Genomic DNA, 15751 nt, shown 5'->3' on the forward strand with positions numbered 1-15751 from the left:
CTGAATTTGACACCGGGTGTCTGCAGAGAACAAGAATGAGCATTCTTCCTTTCTCCGGAAAAATTGTATTGTACATTAAAAGGGGGCAGTAGCCTCTATAGAGCGCCACAAATGTCAGCTTACTTCCATACAAAAACGAACTACTAACACAAGAACAATAGTGAATGTGAATCAGGGACGACGATGCCCAACCAATGGATTGAGCAACTAAGCGGTTTCAGGTTACGATTAATTCACATAACGCAACCGATGAAGCATTACGCGACAGGCGGGCACGCTTCGCTGTCCTTGGAGGTGTCGACTTCGGAAGGCGGCATGAACTGCCACATCGGGTACCCCGGGTATCCAACAAAAGGCATCATCAGCTTCTGCCCCGCGGCTTGCCCCTGGGCATGGTGGAAGGGGGCAAGTGGTGCTTGTGGGTACGGTGCTGGCATCAATGTGGGGTGAGGCATGTAGGCTGGAGTTGCAGTCAGAATCTTCACCTGCTGCTCTAATGTCTCCTTCTCTACTTTCAGCTTCTGCTTCTCATCACGAAGCTCGTCCTTCTCTGCCTGAAATTGGAAGAAAGTAAGACATTAGCCATGAGATATCATCATTTCAAACATGAGTAATAACTAGTTGGGCGTTCTCCAAAACATGGAGCATAGATCATAGCAGGATAGGACACTTATGTTCCCTACAGTTCCACTTCCACATCTTACAAAAGCTGGAAATCATGTGAACAATACATGCATTGTGCTCCACACTACTATGCAGCATCATCATATGATTAGCTAATTTATGTGTTGCCGTATTGGCAAACAATAGCCCAACGCAAGCATGAGAAGTCCTATTAAACAGCTAAATGTGACAAATAAAAGAATTTTAGCTTTAAGCCAAATGATAGATTGCTCGCAACATCCCAACCAAGTTGTATTCTAGGTCACTCAAAATGTGTTCCCAATTTCCCATCTTAGCTAAAATGAAATGTATCAGCCGCAAGCTAAAAATTGTTAAGAAGCACTCCAATCACAAGCTTTTGGATAACAGAAGGTTGGAATATGGATGTAAGTTAGGTTGCATCACCTTCAGTTCTTTAATCTTATCTTCAAGACTCTCGTTAGTATCCTTTAGCTGCTTCGCTTCAGCACGAAGTTGAATTACCATGCGAGTGGCATCACTTAGGATAGCAGCTTTGTCAGATTTTACTGGCTTCCCAGGCTCCAAAGTAGTCCCCAATTCAAGAAACCTAGGAAGCATAAGTAACGTTACAAAATCAGGGTCAGTCTTTCTTCCGAACTCTAGAATTAGAAAAACTAGGAAGTATGATGTACCTATCATTCATCTTATCTCTTCTGATCTTTTCCCTGGAAGCTTTTGATGTTGGCCTACCACAAGACCCTGACCTTACACTGCAACTTGCAATAGAATCACCATTTAAAGAACTGACTTTTGAACACAATAAACTATTATAAGAACAAGCATGCTTTAGCGCAAAGTGAAAAAGCAGCCTGACCGTTTATTACTGCCAGGTTCCTTGAGGACATAAGAGGTGGTGTTCACATAGCTGCTTACTTCCACACTGTAAAAACAATAAAAAGGACATGAGAACCATAGCGCAATAGGAAATCTAGCCTACAAATGCTGGAAATTTAAGAAAATCTCAAAAAATGGCACAATAAGATACCAAAAACCATTTAAACTCCTCGTAGCTACTTGCTTGAGCACAACCTGTTAAATTTCCCGCAATCAATTAGCGAATCTTTAAGTTGTTCAACGTAGAGATACTGGTCAGAAACTAAAGGCCACATGACTAAAATCCGCACCGCTTACAATTTATTCAGGATAGCCAGTTAATCGTAGAATTGAAGTGCTATCACGACACAAGAAAAGATAAATTGATGCCATATACACTAGAAATAACCACATCTAGATTACCAATCCTGGCATGTGTTGTACATCTTGCATCAAAAACAAAAAGCATCCGCCAAACTCGATGACCAGGTTAGCCGCAGCATAATTTTTTTTACTGTGCGTACTAATTGCCTTATCTACAAAAGAAATAATAACCAATATAGATGAACAGATCCCACAAACAGACCAATATAGGTTCTAAGATGCATCCGCCTTTACATACTATAATAATAATAATAATAATATTATGTTCCCCTCCTCTCCACAAAACCAGGAATAATAATCTCACTAATCCCACACAAATCCAATCGCTCCACTCGCTCAACCCGATTCCACACAAATCCAATCGCCCCACTCGCTCAACCCGATTCGCTGGACGAACTAGAGAAATCTACGCATGCATCGGGGAGGGGGATGCGTCCCACGGGAGAGGACGGCTAAATTACCTCGGGTTGGAGCAGGACGGGGATGCGTCCCACGGGAAGGCCCCGCACGCGGCCGCCGGGAGGTCCTCGAGGATGCCGCAGTCGAGGAACCAGTCGTCCCCGCTCCCTCCGCCGCCTCCGCCGCCTCCGCCGCCGCCGTCCGCCGGGGTACCGGACATCGCCGCCGCGCTCTCCTCCTCCTCCTCTCGTGGTGGTGGCGATGTTTTCGCGGATTCTGACGACGAGGAGCTTCGCCTCGCCTCGCCTCGCGATTGGAGAATTTTGGGTGGAGATTAGGAGGGTGGGTGGGTGGATGACAGGTGGGGCCCACCGCCGCGCTTGCGTGGGTGGATTCGCGTCTCCTCCCCTCCCTTTTGTTTTTGCGAGTGGATGGGAGAGGAGTAGGTGGGCGTGTGGGGGCGGGCTTGCGCTTACGTGGCGCCACGTGATTGGTCCAGATCCGGATGGCAGACATCCCCTGGTTCGCTGGCTACATGTTGCTGTAAAAAAACCTCAAAAAAATATATACGAACATGTTGTAGTAGAATTAGTGACTGTTTGGTAATGTTTGTCCATTGCTTTGAGAGAATCCCATTTCAAAATGTGGTGTTTGAATTGGTATTGATGTTATGAAATCGAAATTACAAAAATTAGTAAAACGAATTTATTATGAATGTGGCATGGCGTGGCGTTAATCGAAATTATATAGAAATCGGAGGAAACATTTGATATTAGGTGGGTTGATTAAAGACTATATTACTTATTTTCTTTAAAAAAATATAGTGATGCCTCCATGAGTAGTGTGATGTATTGATGTTTACAGCCAGTAATGATAAGGAGTAATATATGTTTGTTTAACTCAAGTGTCATAATCGACATGGAATTATTTATTTAGTTATGTGCCAATTGCACTTTGGGGGCTAGTAGCAAACATGAATTAATCCAGTATATTAGCCTTCGTTTTCACTCAGGATGTTTTCTAAATTGGGACGTACAAACTAGCAGCCCATGGTATGTCGTACCTGTAAAATTTTCACATTCTACCAATGTATCCGAGAGATGGAAACACTACATATCCACCAGGTTTCCTTGCCCCATACTCACACCCATCGCGGGTACAAAATCGTCCCCATACCCACAGTGTGCGGGTAACGGGTACATAATGGATACCCATATAATTGACTTGTAGCATTTATAGTTTTGTACTGTAATTAGCCATATTAGACATATAAACTATCATTATTTTCTCTAGCAACAATGCTATTAACATTAATGTTCAAATACGAGTAAAAAAATTATACACATAACATAATCAAGAAATCAAATACTGGACTAGAACAAATGCTTAAGAGGTGAAATGAGTTTTATGTTACTCATAGTTTTAGGTTTAATCTATGGATTTTTTCGCCCACGGGCTAGTGATACGGGTGGGTAAAGAACGGATCCATACCCACATACTAAATGAGTAAGAGTTTTCGCCCGTCAGTAGACCCATGGGTACAAGAGCATGATTAGAGGTGTCGGGTCACGGGTCCCTATTGCTATCTCTGCCATCTCTAATTCAAGGTGCTCTACAATAATGCCAATTAAATCTTTGTGCGTTTATGCACAGAGAAAAACAGACGGAATGAGCATGTAAAAAGGTCATAATATCTTTTCTTATTTAATATTAACTATAACCTACTTGTTTCTAATTAAAAAAAGATTTTATCGGCTAATTTGGAATTGCAAGTGATCATTATGGATGGGACTGCCCTACATATATCTTGCGGTAAGTGATGTGACTATAATAGGGTTTTTTAATTAGGTCAGGTGACTAATTAAATTAGCATGCATGCATGATTATATAGTTAAGTATTACATCAATTAACTTTGGGTGCATGTCACCTATCACCTACATATATACGCATCTGAGTCAACTAAGCATGACTCTAGCCCGGTGGCATGAACGTAAGCCCTGAGGTAGCATGTATGAGTTGGATTGAATTTCATCGAGTTGGCTATGGTCTTGGCGTTTCCATCAACATGTTATTTAAAATGGAACTACCTACTGATCATTCGATCAGATTAGAACTTTAAATCTTATAGAACTTTAAATCAATGGATCCAACCTATTTTAAATAAAACAAAATAAAACGATAAATATGTCAAAATGGTAAATCTAGAGAAAAAAAAGTTGTAGCTAAGTGTAGTGTACTGGAACTTAGTGTAAGTGCCCTGTAAGAACATAATCTTGATGCAAAATTCTATGGACGAAAAATCTGTCACAAGTCGCAAGCGAAATAGTCATCATGTTGCGATTCTATATTATAGGTATGTACATATCTCTTATTTTCAATATTGTGAAAAGAGAGAGGTGGTTATATGTGGTACTGATTCTCCACCTATATGCATGAATGATATACAGCCCGTTAAATATGTCAAAAAAAATCCATCAGATTTTATGCAAAAGGAAGAAAAAGCTGATAAAAAGTTGCAACTAAGCTTAGCACAAACATTCCCCTTCAAACTATTTGAAGATTTAAGGGTCCCTTGAAACTTCTTGGATCTACCATTACAAACTATCGGTAGAGCCAACACAAACAAAATAAAGATTTTTCTCGCTACCAACATCTATTCAACTTTTCAAAATCTACTATTCCCTCCGTTAAAAAAATACAAACCAAGGAGGAGATATCTCTCCTAATATAATGAATTTGGATTGTACTTATATGTCTATAGGAGGGACAACATCCCCTTCCATTAGGTTTTTCCGAGGCGGAGGGAGTACAGAGAACATCATGGACTGAGGCCCTCTTTGTTTAGGTTTATAAACCAACTTATAAGTCAAAAAGTCTAAACCTAAACAAACAAGCAACTTTTTCGTTTGGCTTTGTTGAAGCCATAAGCCACTCTAACACTGTTAAGCCAAAAGCTAGGTTTTTTTTTTTTTTTGCTTATGTGAGATAGATGCATGACTCCACCATTAAACTTAAAACATTAAATCCACCAGCTTATAAATCACATAAGCCAATAAGCTGATTTAAAAGTCTAAGCCAATAAACCTAAGATCAAACAAAGAATACCTGGAAATGGGCCATCCTTATACTGTCCGGCCCCACATTACCGCATCACATGTCAGTGAGACAAAGCCCAAGGCCAAGGTACCCAACCTTCTTCCTCCCGCGATGGCAGATAAACCCCTCACGGCCTCACCGCCTTCCTCCTCTTCAGACTCCAATCCACCAAACCCACCCCAAAACCCCTCCCAAACCCGCAAACTTCACCTCAAATTCCCCCCATTTTTGAACAAATTTCCTCATAATCCCGTCGAATTCGACCTCACCTCCCCATCCATGGAGCCGCAGCTCGCCGCACTCTGCAACCCCCGCCTCCTCCACTCCCCCCATGCCTTCCTCCCCAAGGCCACCTCCACCTCCACCTCCACCTCCTCGTCGTCGTCGTCGGCGGCGGCGGGGGGAGAAGCCCTCAAGCCTCGCCCGCGTCTCCCGCCACCGCAGCAGCAGCAGCCCGGCGTCTCCCACCACCACCACACGCGGCGGCGGAGGGAGCTGGGCGCCGCCGCGCTCGCCTCCCTCTGCGCGGGGATCGAGGCGCTGGCCGCCGAGGGGCGGCACGACGAGGCGCGCGACGCGTTCCGCGGGGCGCGCGCGGGCGCCCCGTTCACGCCGCTGCCGGCGTCCACGTACGACGCGCTGGTGGCCTCCGCCGCCGCGCTGCGGGAGCCCGGGTTCGCCGCGGCGGTGCTGTGGCACGTCGAGAGCTCCGGGTTCGAGCCCGGCCAGCGCGCGTGGAACCGCGTGCTCCGGATGCAGCTCGCGTGCGGGATGCTCGCCGAGGCGCGGCAGGTGTTCGACGGAATGCCCGCGAGGAGCGAGGCCACCTGGGGCACCATGATGGGCGGGCTGATCGACGCTGGGCGCCCGCGCGGCGCGCTCGCGCTGTTCCGGGAGCTGTGGGAGGAGGTGGGCGGGGATGCTGCGCCAAGGGTGGTGGTGGTGGCCGTCCGTGCCGTGACGGCATTGGGGTCGGCGCGTGCCGGGCAGCAGCTGCACTGTTGCGTTGCCAAGACAGGGATGTACGAGGACCAGTACCTGTCGTGTGCGCTCATCGACATGTATAACAAGTGCGGGAAGCTTGATGAGGCGAGGCGGGTGTTTGACGGGGTGCCTCAGAAGAGTGTCGTAGCGTGGAACTCCATGCTCGCGTCGTATTCGCTTCATGGATGCAGTGAGGAGGCATTGGATTTGTATCACAGCATGTGCGAGGGTGGTGTTGACATAGACCAGTTCACGTTCTCCACGATGCTCAGGGTTTTTTCTAGGCTGGGCTTGCTGGAGCATGCAAAGCAAGCTCATGCTGGCCTGATTCAGACAGGGTTACCTCTGGACATTGTCGGGAACACGGCACTGGTGGATCTATATTGCAAATGGGGTCTGATGGAAGATGCAAGGAATGTTTTTGAGAGGATGCCTATCAGGAATTTGATCTCTTGGAATGCTCTAATAGCAGGCTACGGCTATCATGGCATGGGGCAAAAGGCTATTGAGATGTTCGAGGAGCTAATAGCTGAGGGAATTGCTCCAAACCATGTTACATTTCTAGCTGTACTAAATGCATGCAGATTTTCTGGCTTTGTTGAGGAAGGGAAGAGAATTTTCCAGTTGATGACTCAAAATCAAAGAACAAAACCACGGGCGATGCATTATGCTTGTATTATCGAGCTTTTTGGTCAACAAGGGCGATTAGATGAAGCCTATTCAATGATAAGGAAAGCACCGTTCATCCCTACCGCGAACATGTGGGGTGCCTTGCTCACTGCTTCCAGGATCCACAGGAATTTGCAGCTTGCTAGATTATCTGCTGAGCAACTGTTGGCGATGGAACCTCAGAAAATAAATAATTATGTTGAGCTTCTTAACTTGTATATTAACTCTGGGAGACAGACTGAGGTCTCAAAGGTTGTCAATACTTTGAAGAGGAGGGGTTTATGTATACATGCTGCTTGTAGCTGGATTACTGTTAGGAAAAAAGATCACAGGTTTTTCTTTAAAGATAGTCTCCATCCACAAAGTTCTGAAATCTATAGGAAGTTAGATTCATTATTGAAGGAGATAAAACAACTTGGTTATGTTGCTGAGGAGAATGAATTGCTCCCTGATATTCTTCCTGATGAACAAAAGACATCGAAAGTTTACCATAGCGAAAGACTTGCCGTTGCTTTTGGCCTTATCAGCACATCTTTGTCTACTACCTTGAGGGTCACCCAGTGCCATCGGTTGTGCCATGACTGCCACAAGGTAATGAAGTTTGTAACACAAGTTACCAAGAGGGAAATTGTCATAAGGGATGGTAGTAGGTTTCACCACTTCAAACTCGGGACCTGTTCTTGCGGTGACTACTGGTAACTAGGTATATCCAACTGGGTCTCACTCCTGACAATGTATTATCCTTGTATTAATCAAAGACTTTGTATTGTTGTATGAGGTATTCCTAAATCGAACAGTTTTTTTCCTTGTCATATGTGTTCTTGACTTGGCACTATAACTAGAGGTAGGAGAGCTATAATGGAGGCTTGAGTGTTTTCCTTTTTAATGGCTATGCTGAATGCCATAAATATGCAGCACTATTTCTTGGGCAAAATTTTCTTTCACCATTATCATATGACCCATCAGCAAACTTCAGTTCTTTTACACGTTTTTGTTATATGTGATTGTATAATTTGTCAGATGTGGTATATGTTGCTTATGTTGATGCTGCGTAATCAATATTGTCTATTCTATTGTATGTAAGCTAACATATATTTTGCTGGCAGCTGCTCATTTGCAGAGGTTCTGAAACCAATTCTGGACTGGAAATAGCATGGTTTAATGAGGACAAAGCAGTCTGTTGATTTCTCAATTGTTTGTGCGGACTACTTGGTAATTGGTAAGTTTGGAAACTTTTAGTTTCTTTGAGAGAGTAAAATTCAAGTTTGATTTTCACCGATATGCTTGTATGCTTATCTTTCTATGAGATATTTTACTGTCGGCAAAATTTCTGTGCATATCTTGCTGATAAGAACATCATATGCTTTTATCACTGGGGGAAAAGCTAGCTTTTGTGATGCCCTCAATAGAAAGTTATTTTTCTGAGCATGATCAGATCTATATTTACCCCATGTTTTCACACGCTTCACAGACCTTCTGTAAAAGCAGAATCTGCAAAAGTGGCCTGAATATGTGACAGATGGGCTTTCACACTGGAGATGCTAATCTTTACTTGTGTCCTTTAAGGAAGGAATAAAGCTCATATGTAACAAAGGATCAAAGGAAAGTATAATACTTTCAGCATCTATTGACAGCTAATTTCTACTCAGTTCATAACTACATCATAGTTGGAGAAAAATTCTCCTGTTCTACTTTTGCTCTCAGCTCTTTATTCACCGATTACCAATAAAAAGGGGTACACCTCCTTCGTTGTAAGCAGGCAAACAAGATTGTTCCTCCCATAACTGCTCTCAGCTTATCCTGCTTCCATAACTTCTCTCGGCTGATAGAAGATATACGTTTGAGAACACGCTGCGATGGCAAGAGCAACAATTGGGGCTGCTATTCTTGTCTGTGTGGTGATTTTAGCGCTGGATGTTACTGCTGGCATACTAGGACTTCAGGCTCAGATTGCTCAAAACAAGGTACTATTCCAAGATATTATGAAAACAAATCTTGGTTTCCATTTTTCTAGGTTTCACAAAGGGATTTTATGACATCGAAGTTTTGCGCAATACACAATATCTTTTTTAGATGTATTCAATGTATATAATGAAAGGGTTTCATGTAATGGATGTTTTCAGCTATTGCAACTCTATCTTCCACTCTAATTGAATAGTGGTTCACTGGTTGTTAATGTGAAAAAGCCAAAGACAGCTGACATGCATTTCTTTGTCAATTTTCCACTCTAAATGAATGATCGTTGGTGTTTCTTATTGGCAGGTTAAAACGGTGAGGATGTTGTTCATCGAATGTGAGCAATCATCCTCCAAAGTATACCAGTTGGGCCTCGCGGCTGCAGTGCTCCTTGTAGCTGCCCACGCAGTGGCTAACTTTCTCGGAGGCTGTGCCTGCATCTGCTCTCAGATGGAGTTCATCCGGGCTTCCATCAAGAGGAAGCTGGCAGCGACTCTGATAGTCCTCTCCTGGTAACCAACCCCTCTCTTTTATTGAAACCCTCCCTTTTGTAAGTTGTATAGCTCGGATGTTAAATCATCTCCTTTAAGGTCATAGTATCAGATGTAACGTATACATCCTGACTAAAGAAACTTCCTTTTCAAAAAAGAAAAAGAAGGAACGAAATTTTTGTGCTTGCAGACTGACATCACCATGGACTGTTCGATGTTGTAACAGGCTTGCTCTTATTGCCGGATTCTCGCTGCTGCTCGCCGGTGCCATGCGCAACTCCAACCCCCGGAGAAATTGCAGCTTTGCGCAAGGCCATACCCTGGATCTCGGAGGGATCCTGTGCTTCGTCCATGCCGGGGTCACCGTCGCCTACTACGTCACCGCCAACGCTGCAGCATACGAACTTCCTTAGAGATCATGCTACGAGCAAGCTGATACTTTATCACACACGAGATCATCACCTGATCACCAACCATTCTTTCCTTCTTTTTTTTTTCTTAACCTGTTGTTTTTCCATTCAGTTTGTGATTCAGCTTTTGCAAATCATGGAAGCATCGATCGAGTTCTGTATTGTGTTGAAGTCAAAAGGGAAATTGATATACTTGTGCTTTAGTTACCTTTCTTTGCCCTAGGAGCTTGACATTGTGTTATTTGCCACGGAAACATGCTCATTTAGGGGAGAAATGAGTTTACCATCTATCTATATGTTTACAAATTATACCATCTATTATATGTTTGCAAAGAATATAGTACCAACAGTTGGTATAGCGTGAATTGTTATTCTTTTATCAAATTATCTAAGAAAACATAGCTCGAGAGGAATGTAAATACAGTTTATTTTGTCAAACACTTTCATTCAATTTTTAACCATTTCAAAACAATCTTTAGGTTGATTATATTTTCCTTTTTCTTTACAACTTTGTACTATTCTGTACAAGAAAGCAACCTCGGGCCCACCAGCCAGTCCAAACAGTATTAGGCCCACCCATATGGTTACTGAGCTAATTTTCTTCATGAACGCAACATTATTGTGAAGGGAAACCACTGTTTTCTTTCAGAAGTTCATCATATCCAGAGATGAGCAAAGGACAATTAAGGCAACAATCAGCTTCTATTATCAGAGTGGTTACAAAGCAGGTCTATACATCACACTTACAAATTGTCATCTCTCCATACACCAGTTACCAGTCACCACTAATGCTCAAAACTGCATTCTCTCTATCCAATTGTGTCATCCTTGATCCTAGTATTTTTAATATCAACAAAACAAAAGAATTGCACAGACAAAAAAGAAGAAAGTGCCAAGAACAAGAACAGCCGAAAATGTTGTGTTGTCAATTTCAGTCAGACATCTGCAAGATCAGAGACACTCCCAACTGATTCTTGTCTCTGATGGCCGGAGAGCGAAGATTGAACCTCGGATGCTTCCAAGTCGACAGATTCATCGTCTGCTCTACCTGGTGGAGGCCTCCTTTTGTGATGCTTCTTGCTCTGGCTGTGTTTCGCCACACGGATCAGAGCCTGGACAACATCTCTCATTGCTGGGCGCTTGCGGGAAACTCGGCTTACGCATCTGTAGGCCACAGCAGCCATGTCGTTGAGCTCCTCCACATCGAATGCGCCTTCTAACCGAGAATCTGCAATCTCCTCCCATCCAGTTTTGCCATCAGCATTGATTGCAGCCTGATCATAGATTGCATTGTAAGTCAGCAATTACAAACCTTAATGTTCTGAGAAAAAACAATTCTTGAACAAAAAAGAGTAAGGAACAAATTCTTGAACAAAAAGAGTAAGGAACTAAGTAGGGGGCTTCCTTACAAGCTCTACATATTCCATTAGACCTTGTTGAGGGTTTCTGCCAGCAATCATTTCAAACAGCAAAACGCCGTAGCTGTATACATCACTCTTCTTTGTGAACGATCGTGAGGACACATACTCTGGATCAAGATATCCATAAGTTCCACGTATGTTGGCTCCATTTCGAGTAACCATTTCTTCTCTTGATAATCCAAAGTCTGCAACCTGGCCAACAGAAAGTGCTCATTAGTCTGAGAATAAAACATTTTAGTACAATAAGACACCATATCCAGTGTTATCCAAGAAGTACTGTATTTTGAACTACCAACACATAGGTTAATAAACTAAACTTTTGCGAATTTCTTCAAAAAATTGCATTAATATGTACTACGTTGACCATGTCACTAAACTAGACGCTGACTTGATGAATAGGTGCTTAATATCTGATGGATATCATGATGGGTAGCAGAGATGCTTCACATACCCTGGCATGCATGGACTGGTCCAGCAAAATGTTTGGTGATTTGATGTCACGGTGAACTACTGGAGGAACTGCCTGCGCTAGAGTTGAATGAGATCAAGGAATCTGGTTGCATTTCATAGTGTATCATGCTTCCAATTATGAAATACAACAGCCTACCCCATCATGTAGGTACTCCAAGCCCCGAGCAACATCCAGAGCTATGTTTACCCTCAAATCCCACCGGAGATGTGCAATGTTTTCACCTAAACCATAAAAAGGATATTAAGAAAGCCAAAAAAAAAAAAAACTGAGGGCACAGGTTCTTTCAAGAAAGTATAGCATGCTATCATATGGAGATAATGAATACCATATAAGTGCGATGCAAGGCTTCCATTAGGCATGAATGCATATAATAGCATATGCTGCCCTTTTTCAGCGCAATAGCCAACCAAATTCACCAGGTTCCTGTGGTGCAATCGTCCAAGAAGTAAAACCTGAAATTAACAGTCTATCAAATAAATACCAAGCAGTCAGAGTTTCTGGCGCATAAAGATTGGCTTACCTCAGTTTGAAACTCCTTTTCACCTTGCTTTGAATTGTTAGCAAGCACTTTAACAGCAAGAGTTTCACCAGATGACAAATCAGCTTTATAAACAGGACCAAAGGCTCCTTGACCCAATAGTGTTGTGAAATTGCTGGTGGCCTTCTGCAGCTCTCTATAAAGAGAAAATTATGAACTTCAGAAAGTGTATAGTACAAGATACCTTATGAATGTCTTGCAAAAAATAAAATAAAATTAATGGCACACAATTATGTAGAAAGCAAAAAATTAGTGATAATAATTGTGTTGGAAGTATCAATATGTGAGGCACCAATTACCGGTAAAATTTGAGAGAAGTTTATATCAGCAAATTCTATGTTCTTGTTGAACTTAAAATCATAAGATATAAAAGTCTCCTTTGATGTCTAATAGTTACTGACATTTAGTGGTTTAATTTTACCCTCCTTACATTTATAAATTATCAGACTCATTGAAGAAGAAATTACAAATATAAAATATGCATATCTCGTGGGAAGTACAATTCCTACAATTAACTAAATGTTTCCTCTCGATGTGATTTAGAAAGATAACCTCTGTCAACAAAAATGAACCAATACATGGTTTCAAAAGATTTGCTTATCAACTAAAAAGAACTTGGTCTTAATTGGATGAAAAACTATTGATCTTGAAAAATAAAAGAGAGACATCGGCCTTCAGTTTGATTCACCAAAACACCTGAGTGAGGCTGGATGCTATGGTCAACTGTTAATAAGTGAAGCACATTTTCATCGAATATATAACTCAATTATATTGAAATTGACCACAATAAGGTCCAACATGGTTGTCCAATTCGACATATCATCGATCATTACATCCAGATATGCATATTTGACATGTTTTCCTGTCCTCACACCAGTTTTCTCCCCATCTAGAATGCTAGAAATAAATATTGCAAAATCTCATTGTACAACCCCCTCTCTATAAGTTCTCCAGGTTCCACTTTCCTAATGTACACTTCCACTGTGACATTCAGAAAAAAAAAGTCCAAAACTAAAAGAAAAGAATTAGTAGGTAAAGAAATATGTGGGAAGTCAAAGGAGGATAAACAACCACTAAACTTTGAAAGTTAACAGGAATCGATTACCAAATGTTTCAGTAATAAACAAATTGCCCATCACTAATCCTAAAACTAGATCAATTGTTCAACATACAAATTAGTACAAACAACCATGAGAGTGCAAGGAAACATACTTGTATGCATATTTGGGTATCCCAGAAGCTGATATCACACTCTTCCTACCAGGCCCTTCCAGCCACATAGATGCTCCGCGATCTTCAACCTCCCTTGGCGATTCCTGCCCCGTAGTGGAGTTCGAGAGTATCGTGCAAGCATTAACACCATTGGCGCGGATGGGAATCGTCGATGCCCTCCTTGAGCTACTACTCCTTATCTGTGCCTGAGATCGCCGATACCTCAAGCACAGAAGTATCCCAACTGCCAGCAGCACCCCTATCACCACTCCAACTGTTATTCCAATGATCAGGCCCTCAGAAACCCCTTTCATCCTCCCCATTTCGCCGCAGATCTTAGCAATTGAGATATTGCATCCACCTCATGGAAGCTCTAACAGCTATGCCTGTCCTGCCAAGAAGTACACAATTCAGAATTTGCCAAAAGTCTTTGAACGTGTGAGCATGTGTCTCCATGCGTTAGGTGGTGGGTATTTGGGTCAACAGCAAGATTGATATGTATATGCAAACCACAGATATGGAATTACTAGTAGTAGTAGATGGAAGCAGCTTACTGCTTAGTGCTTTGTCAAAACAATCTTTGGTCAAACTTTGCCATCCCAACTCATGTCACATCAGAAGATCAGACCATTCACAAAGTATGGTGACAACCGACAACACTGATAATACACGAAACTAGGACCAACTTGCACAAAAGAACACTACTAATTGGACAGGAACTAAGTCAGATATTACTGGTGAACTAATCTGGCATTATTATCACTAGAAACATATCTGAATGCATATCAGAATTCCCTTTTGATGCGATGAAAAAAAAAATAATCAGACACACAGATATCTCTCAAGGAACCATATTACTGTCTTTCAAGCAGTTTTAGAACAATAACACCAAAAACTGGAACTTATTGATAGTACGAACTCCAAAATGGCAACCTAAAACCAGGCTCCGGAACACATTACATACTACTCACAGAATCCTCATGGAGTCATGGACCGCATCATCATAGTGGAAGAACTACAAACTACAGGCCTGACGCTGGTTGTCTCCACAAACACTAAAATCGTCAACGCGAATGCAAAGATGCCATATCTTTCACTCGCAAATCGGAAATACGCAACCCTGGAATCCTCACATGAGCTCAAGAAACTCGAGAAGAAAGAACTCCTTCAGACAGACTGACAACGATCCTACACCGAAGGAGCACGAACCCACAACAGAAAAATCAGAAGAAAAAAAAAGAACCGATGCAATAACACTGAAAAATAAATCCAAGAACCGAACATGAACAGAGAACTAGTCATGGCAATTGTTTCAAACAAGAAAAAGAAAAGAAAAAAAAACGAATCCAAGAAACGTACGAATGCGGCGGGAGACGGGGCAGCGGGTGGGCGAATCCGTGCTTGCTCGGCTCAGCGAAAACGCGCGGATCTCGATCGCGCCGCTCCTGATCGGAAATGGCGGCGAGATGGGGGAAGAAATCGATCGGGGGAAGCTCGGTGCTCGCCTTGGGGTTGAAGAGAAGAGAGAGAGAAATAAAAGAGAAGACTTTCTCGAGTGTAACTTCCTGTGGAGAATAAAGCAGACAAAAAAAATAAAAAAAAAGGAAAGAAAAAAAGGTGAGAAAAAGAAAGTTCTGAAAATGTGGAGGAAAGAAAGGAATGGAGGGTAATTCTGTAAATATACTCGAGTTCAAAATTGGGATTTGTAAGTCCTCTTTAAGGCTTTAGCTTAGTGGGTTATATAATTTTGCAATTTGGAAAAGTTTATGATATTTGCAAGTAATTCCTTGTGCAGTAGGCTATTAAAACAAATTATTTTTTGGTCTTTTTAGAAATGGTGCCACTACATAGGCCATGTTTGAAACACTAGGAAATTAGTTGTTTCCGCGAAAATTGAACCATTTTGTAGTGGATTTTCCTATGTCCCAAACTGGACATAGTACAATAGTAAACGAGAAAAAAAATATGTCATGCATATACCAACGAAATTATGGGTTTTTATCTTATTTCACTTTCCACAAGATTAAACAAATACATTTACTCTAAACCAAGCTAAGTCATAATTAGTTTTATATCGCATTAGGTTATGTCGCAGGTTCCCTTTGTAAGACTTCTTATAACTTTGGATCATGTTTTGCAAAATTCTATTTGAATTTTCAATTAAACATGAAAATTGTATAGTATGTTGATGTATCTCGATAGAAAGTAATATGTTCTTAGT

The 15751-nt window shown here is 42.1% G+C and overlaps 4 protein-coding genes across 5 annotated transcripts; 2 read left to right on the top strand and 2 right to left on the bottom strand.

Moving 5' to 3' along the window:
* Positions 1-21: 21 nt before the first annotated feature.
* LOC4344627 (transcription factor ILR3) lies at positions 22-2584 on the bottom strand. Its single transcript, XM_015794324.3, has 5 exons — positions 2343-2584; positions 1499-1564; positions 1317-1394; positions 1069-1231; positions 22-554 (listed from the first exon to the last, which is right to left on the bottom strand). Exons 1-5 carry the CDS (start codon positions 2498-2500, stop codon positions 258-260), a joined length of 762 nt encoding a protein of 253 aa, XP_015649810.1. The 5' UTR covers positions 2501-2584; the 3' UTR covers positions 22-257.
* A 2901-nt stretch (positions 2585-5485) lies between these two features.
* On the top strand, positions 5486-8630 carry LOC4344628 (pentatricopeptide repeat-containing protein At5g50390, chloroplastic). The gene is made up of 3 exons (XM_015793690.3): positions 5486-7733; positions 8137-8249; positions 8502-8630. Exon 1 carries the CDS (start codon positions 5489-5491, stop codon positions 7727-7729), a length of 2241 nt encoding a protein of 746 aa, XP_015649176.2. The 5' UTR covers positions 5486-5488; the 3' UTR covers positions 7730-7733; positions 8137-8249; positions 8502-8630.
* LOC107281890 (protein VASCULATURE COMPLEXITY AND CONNECTIVITY-like) lies at positions 8522-10094 on the top strand. Its single transcript, XM_066303451.1, has 4 exons — positions 8522-8630; positions 8788-8994; positions 9293-9498; positions 9704-10094. The coding sequence occupies exons 2-4, from the start codon at positions 8887-8889 to the stop codon at positions 9888-9890; spliced, it is 501 nt and encodes a 166-aa protein (XP_066159548.1). The 5' UTR covers positions 8522-8630; positions 8788-8886; the 3' UTR covers positions 9891-10094.
* Positions 10095-10570: 476 nt separating this feature from the next.
* LOC4344629 (calcium/calmodulin-regulated receptor-like kinase 1) lies at positions 10571-15081 on the bottom strand. 2 transcript variants are annotated; one of them, XM_015794330.3, is made up of 8 exons: positions 14890-15081; positions 13531-13916; positions 12301-12454; positions 12106-12232; positions 11916-12001; positions 11760-11831; positions 11297-11500; positions 10571-11161 (listed from the first exon to the last, which is right to left on the bottom strand). In XM_015794330.3, the coding sequence occupies exons 2-8, from the start codon at positions 13851-13853 to the stop codon at positions 10823-10825; spliced, it is 1305 nt and encodes a 434-aa protein (XP_015649816.1). In that variant the 5' UTR covers positions 13854-13916; positions 14890-15081; the 3' UTR covers positions 10571-10822. The 2 variants fall into 2 exon arrangements, with proteins under 2 accessions (XP_015649816.1, XP_015649815.1); XM_015794329.3 differs by having other exon boundaries at positions 13531-13921.
* Between the last annotated feature and the right edge of the window lie 670 nt (positions 15082-15751).

Source organism: Oryza sativa, chromosome 8 (assembly GCF_034140825.1).
Source record: "Oryza sativa Japonica Group chromosome 8, ASM3414082v1".
NCBI lineage: Eukaryota > Viridiplantae > Streptophyta > Magnoliopsida > Poales > Poaceae > Oryza > Oryza sativa.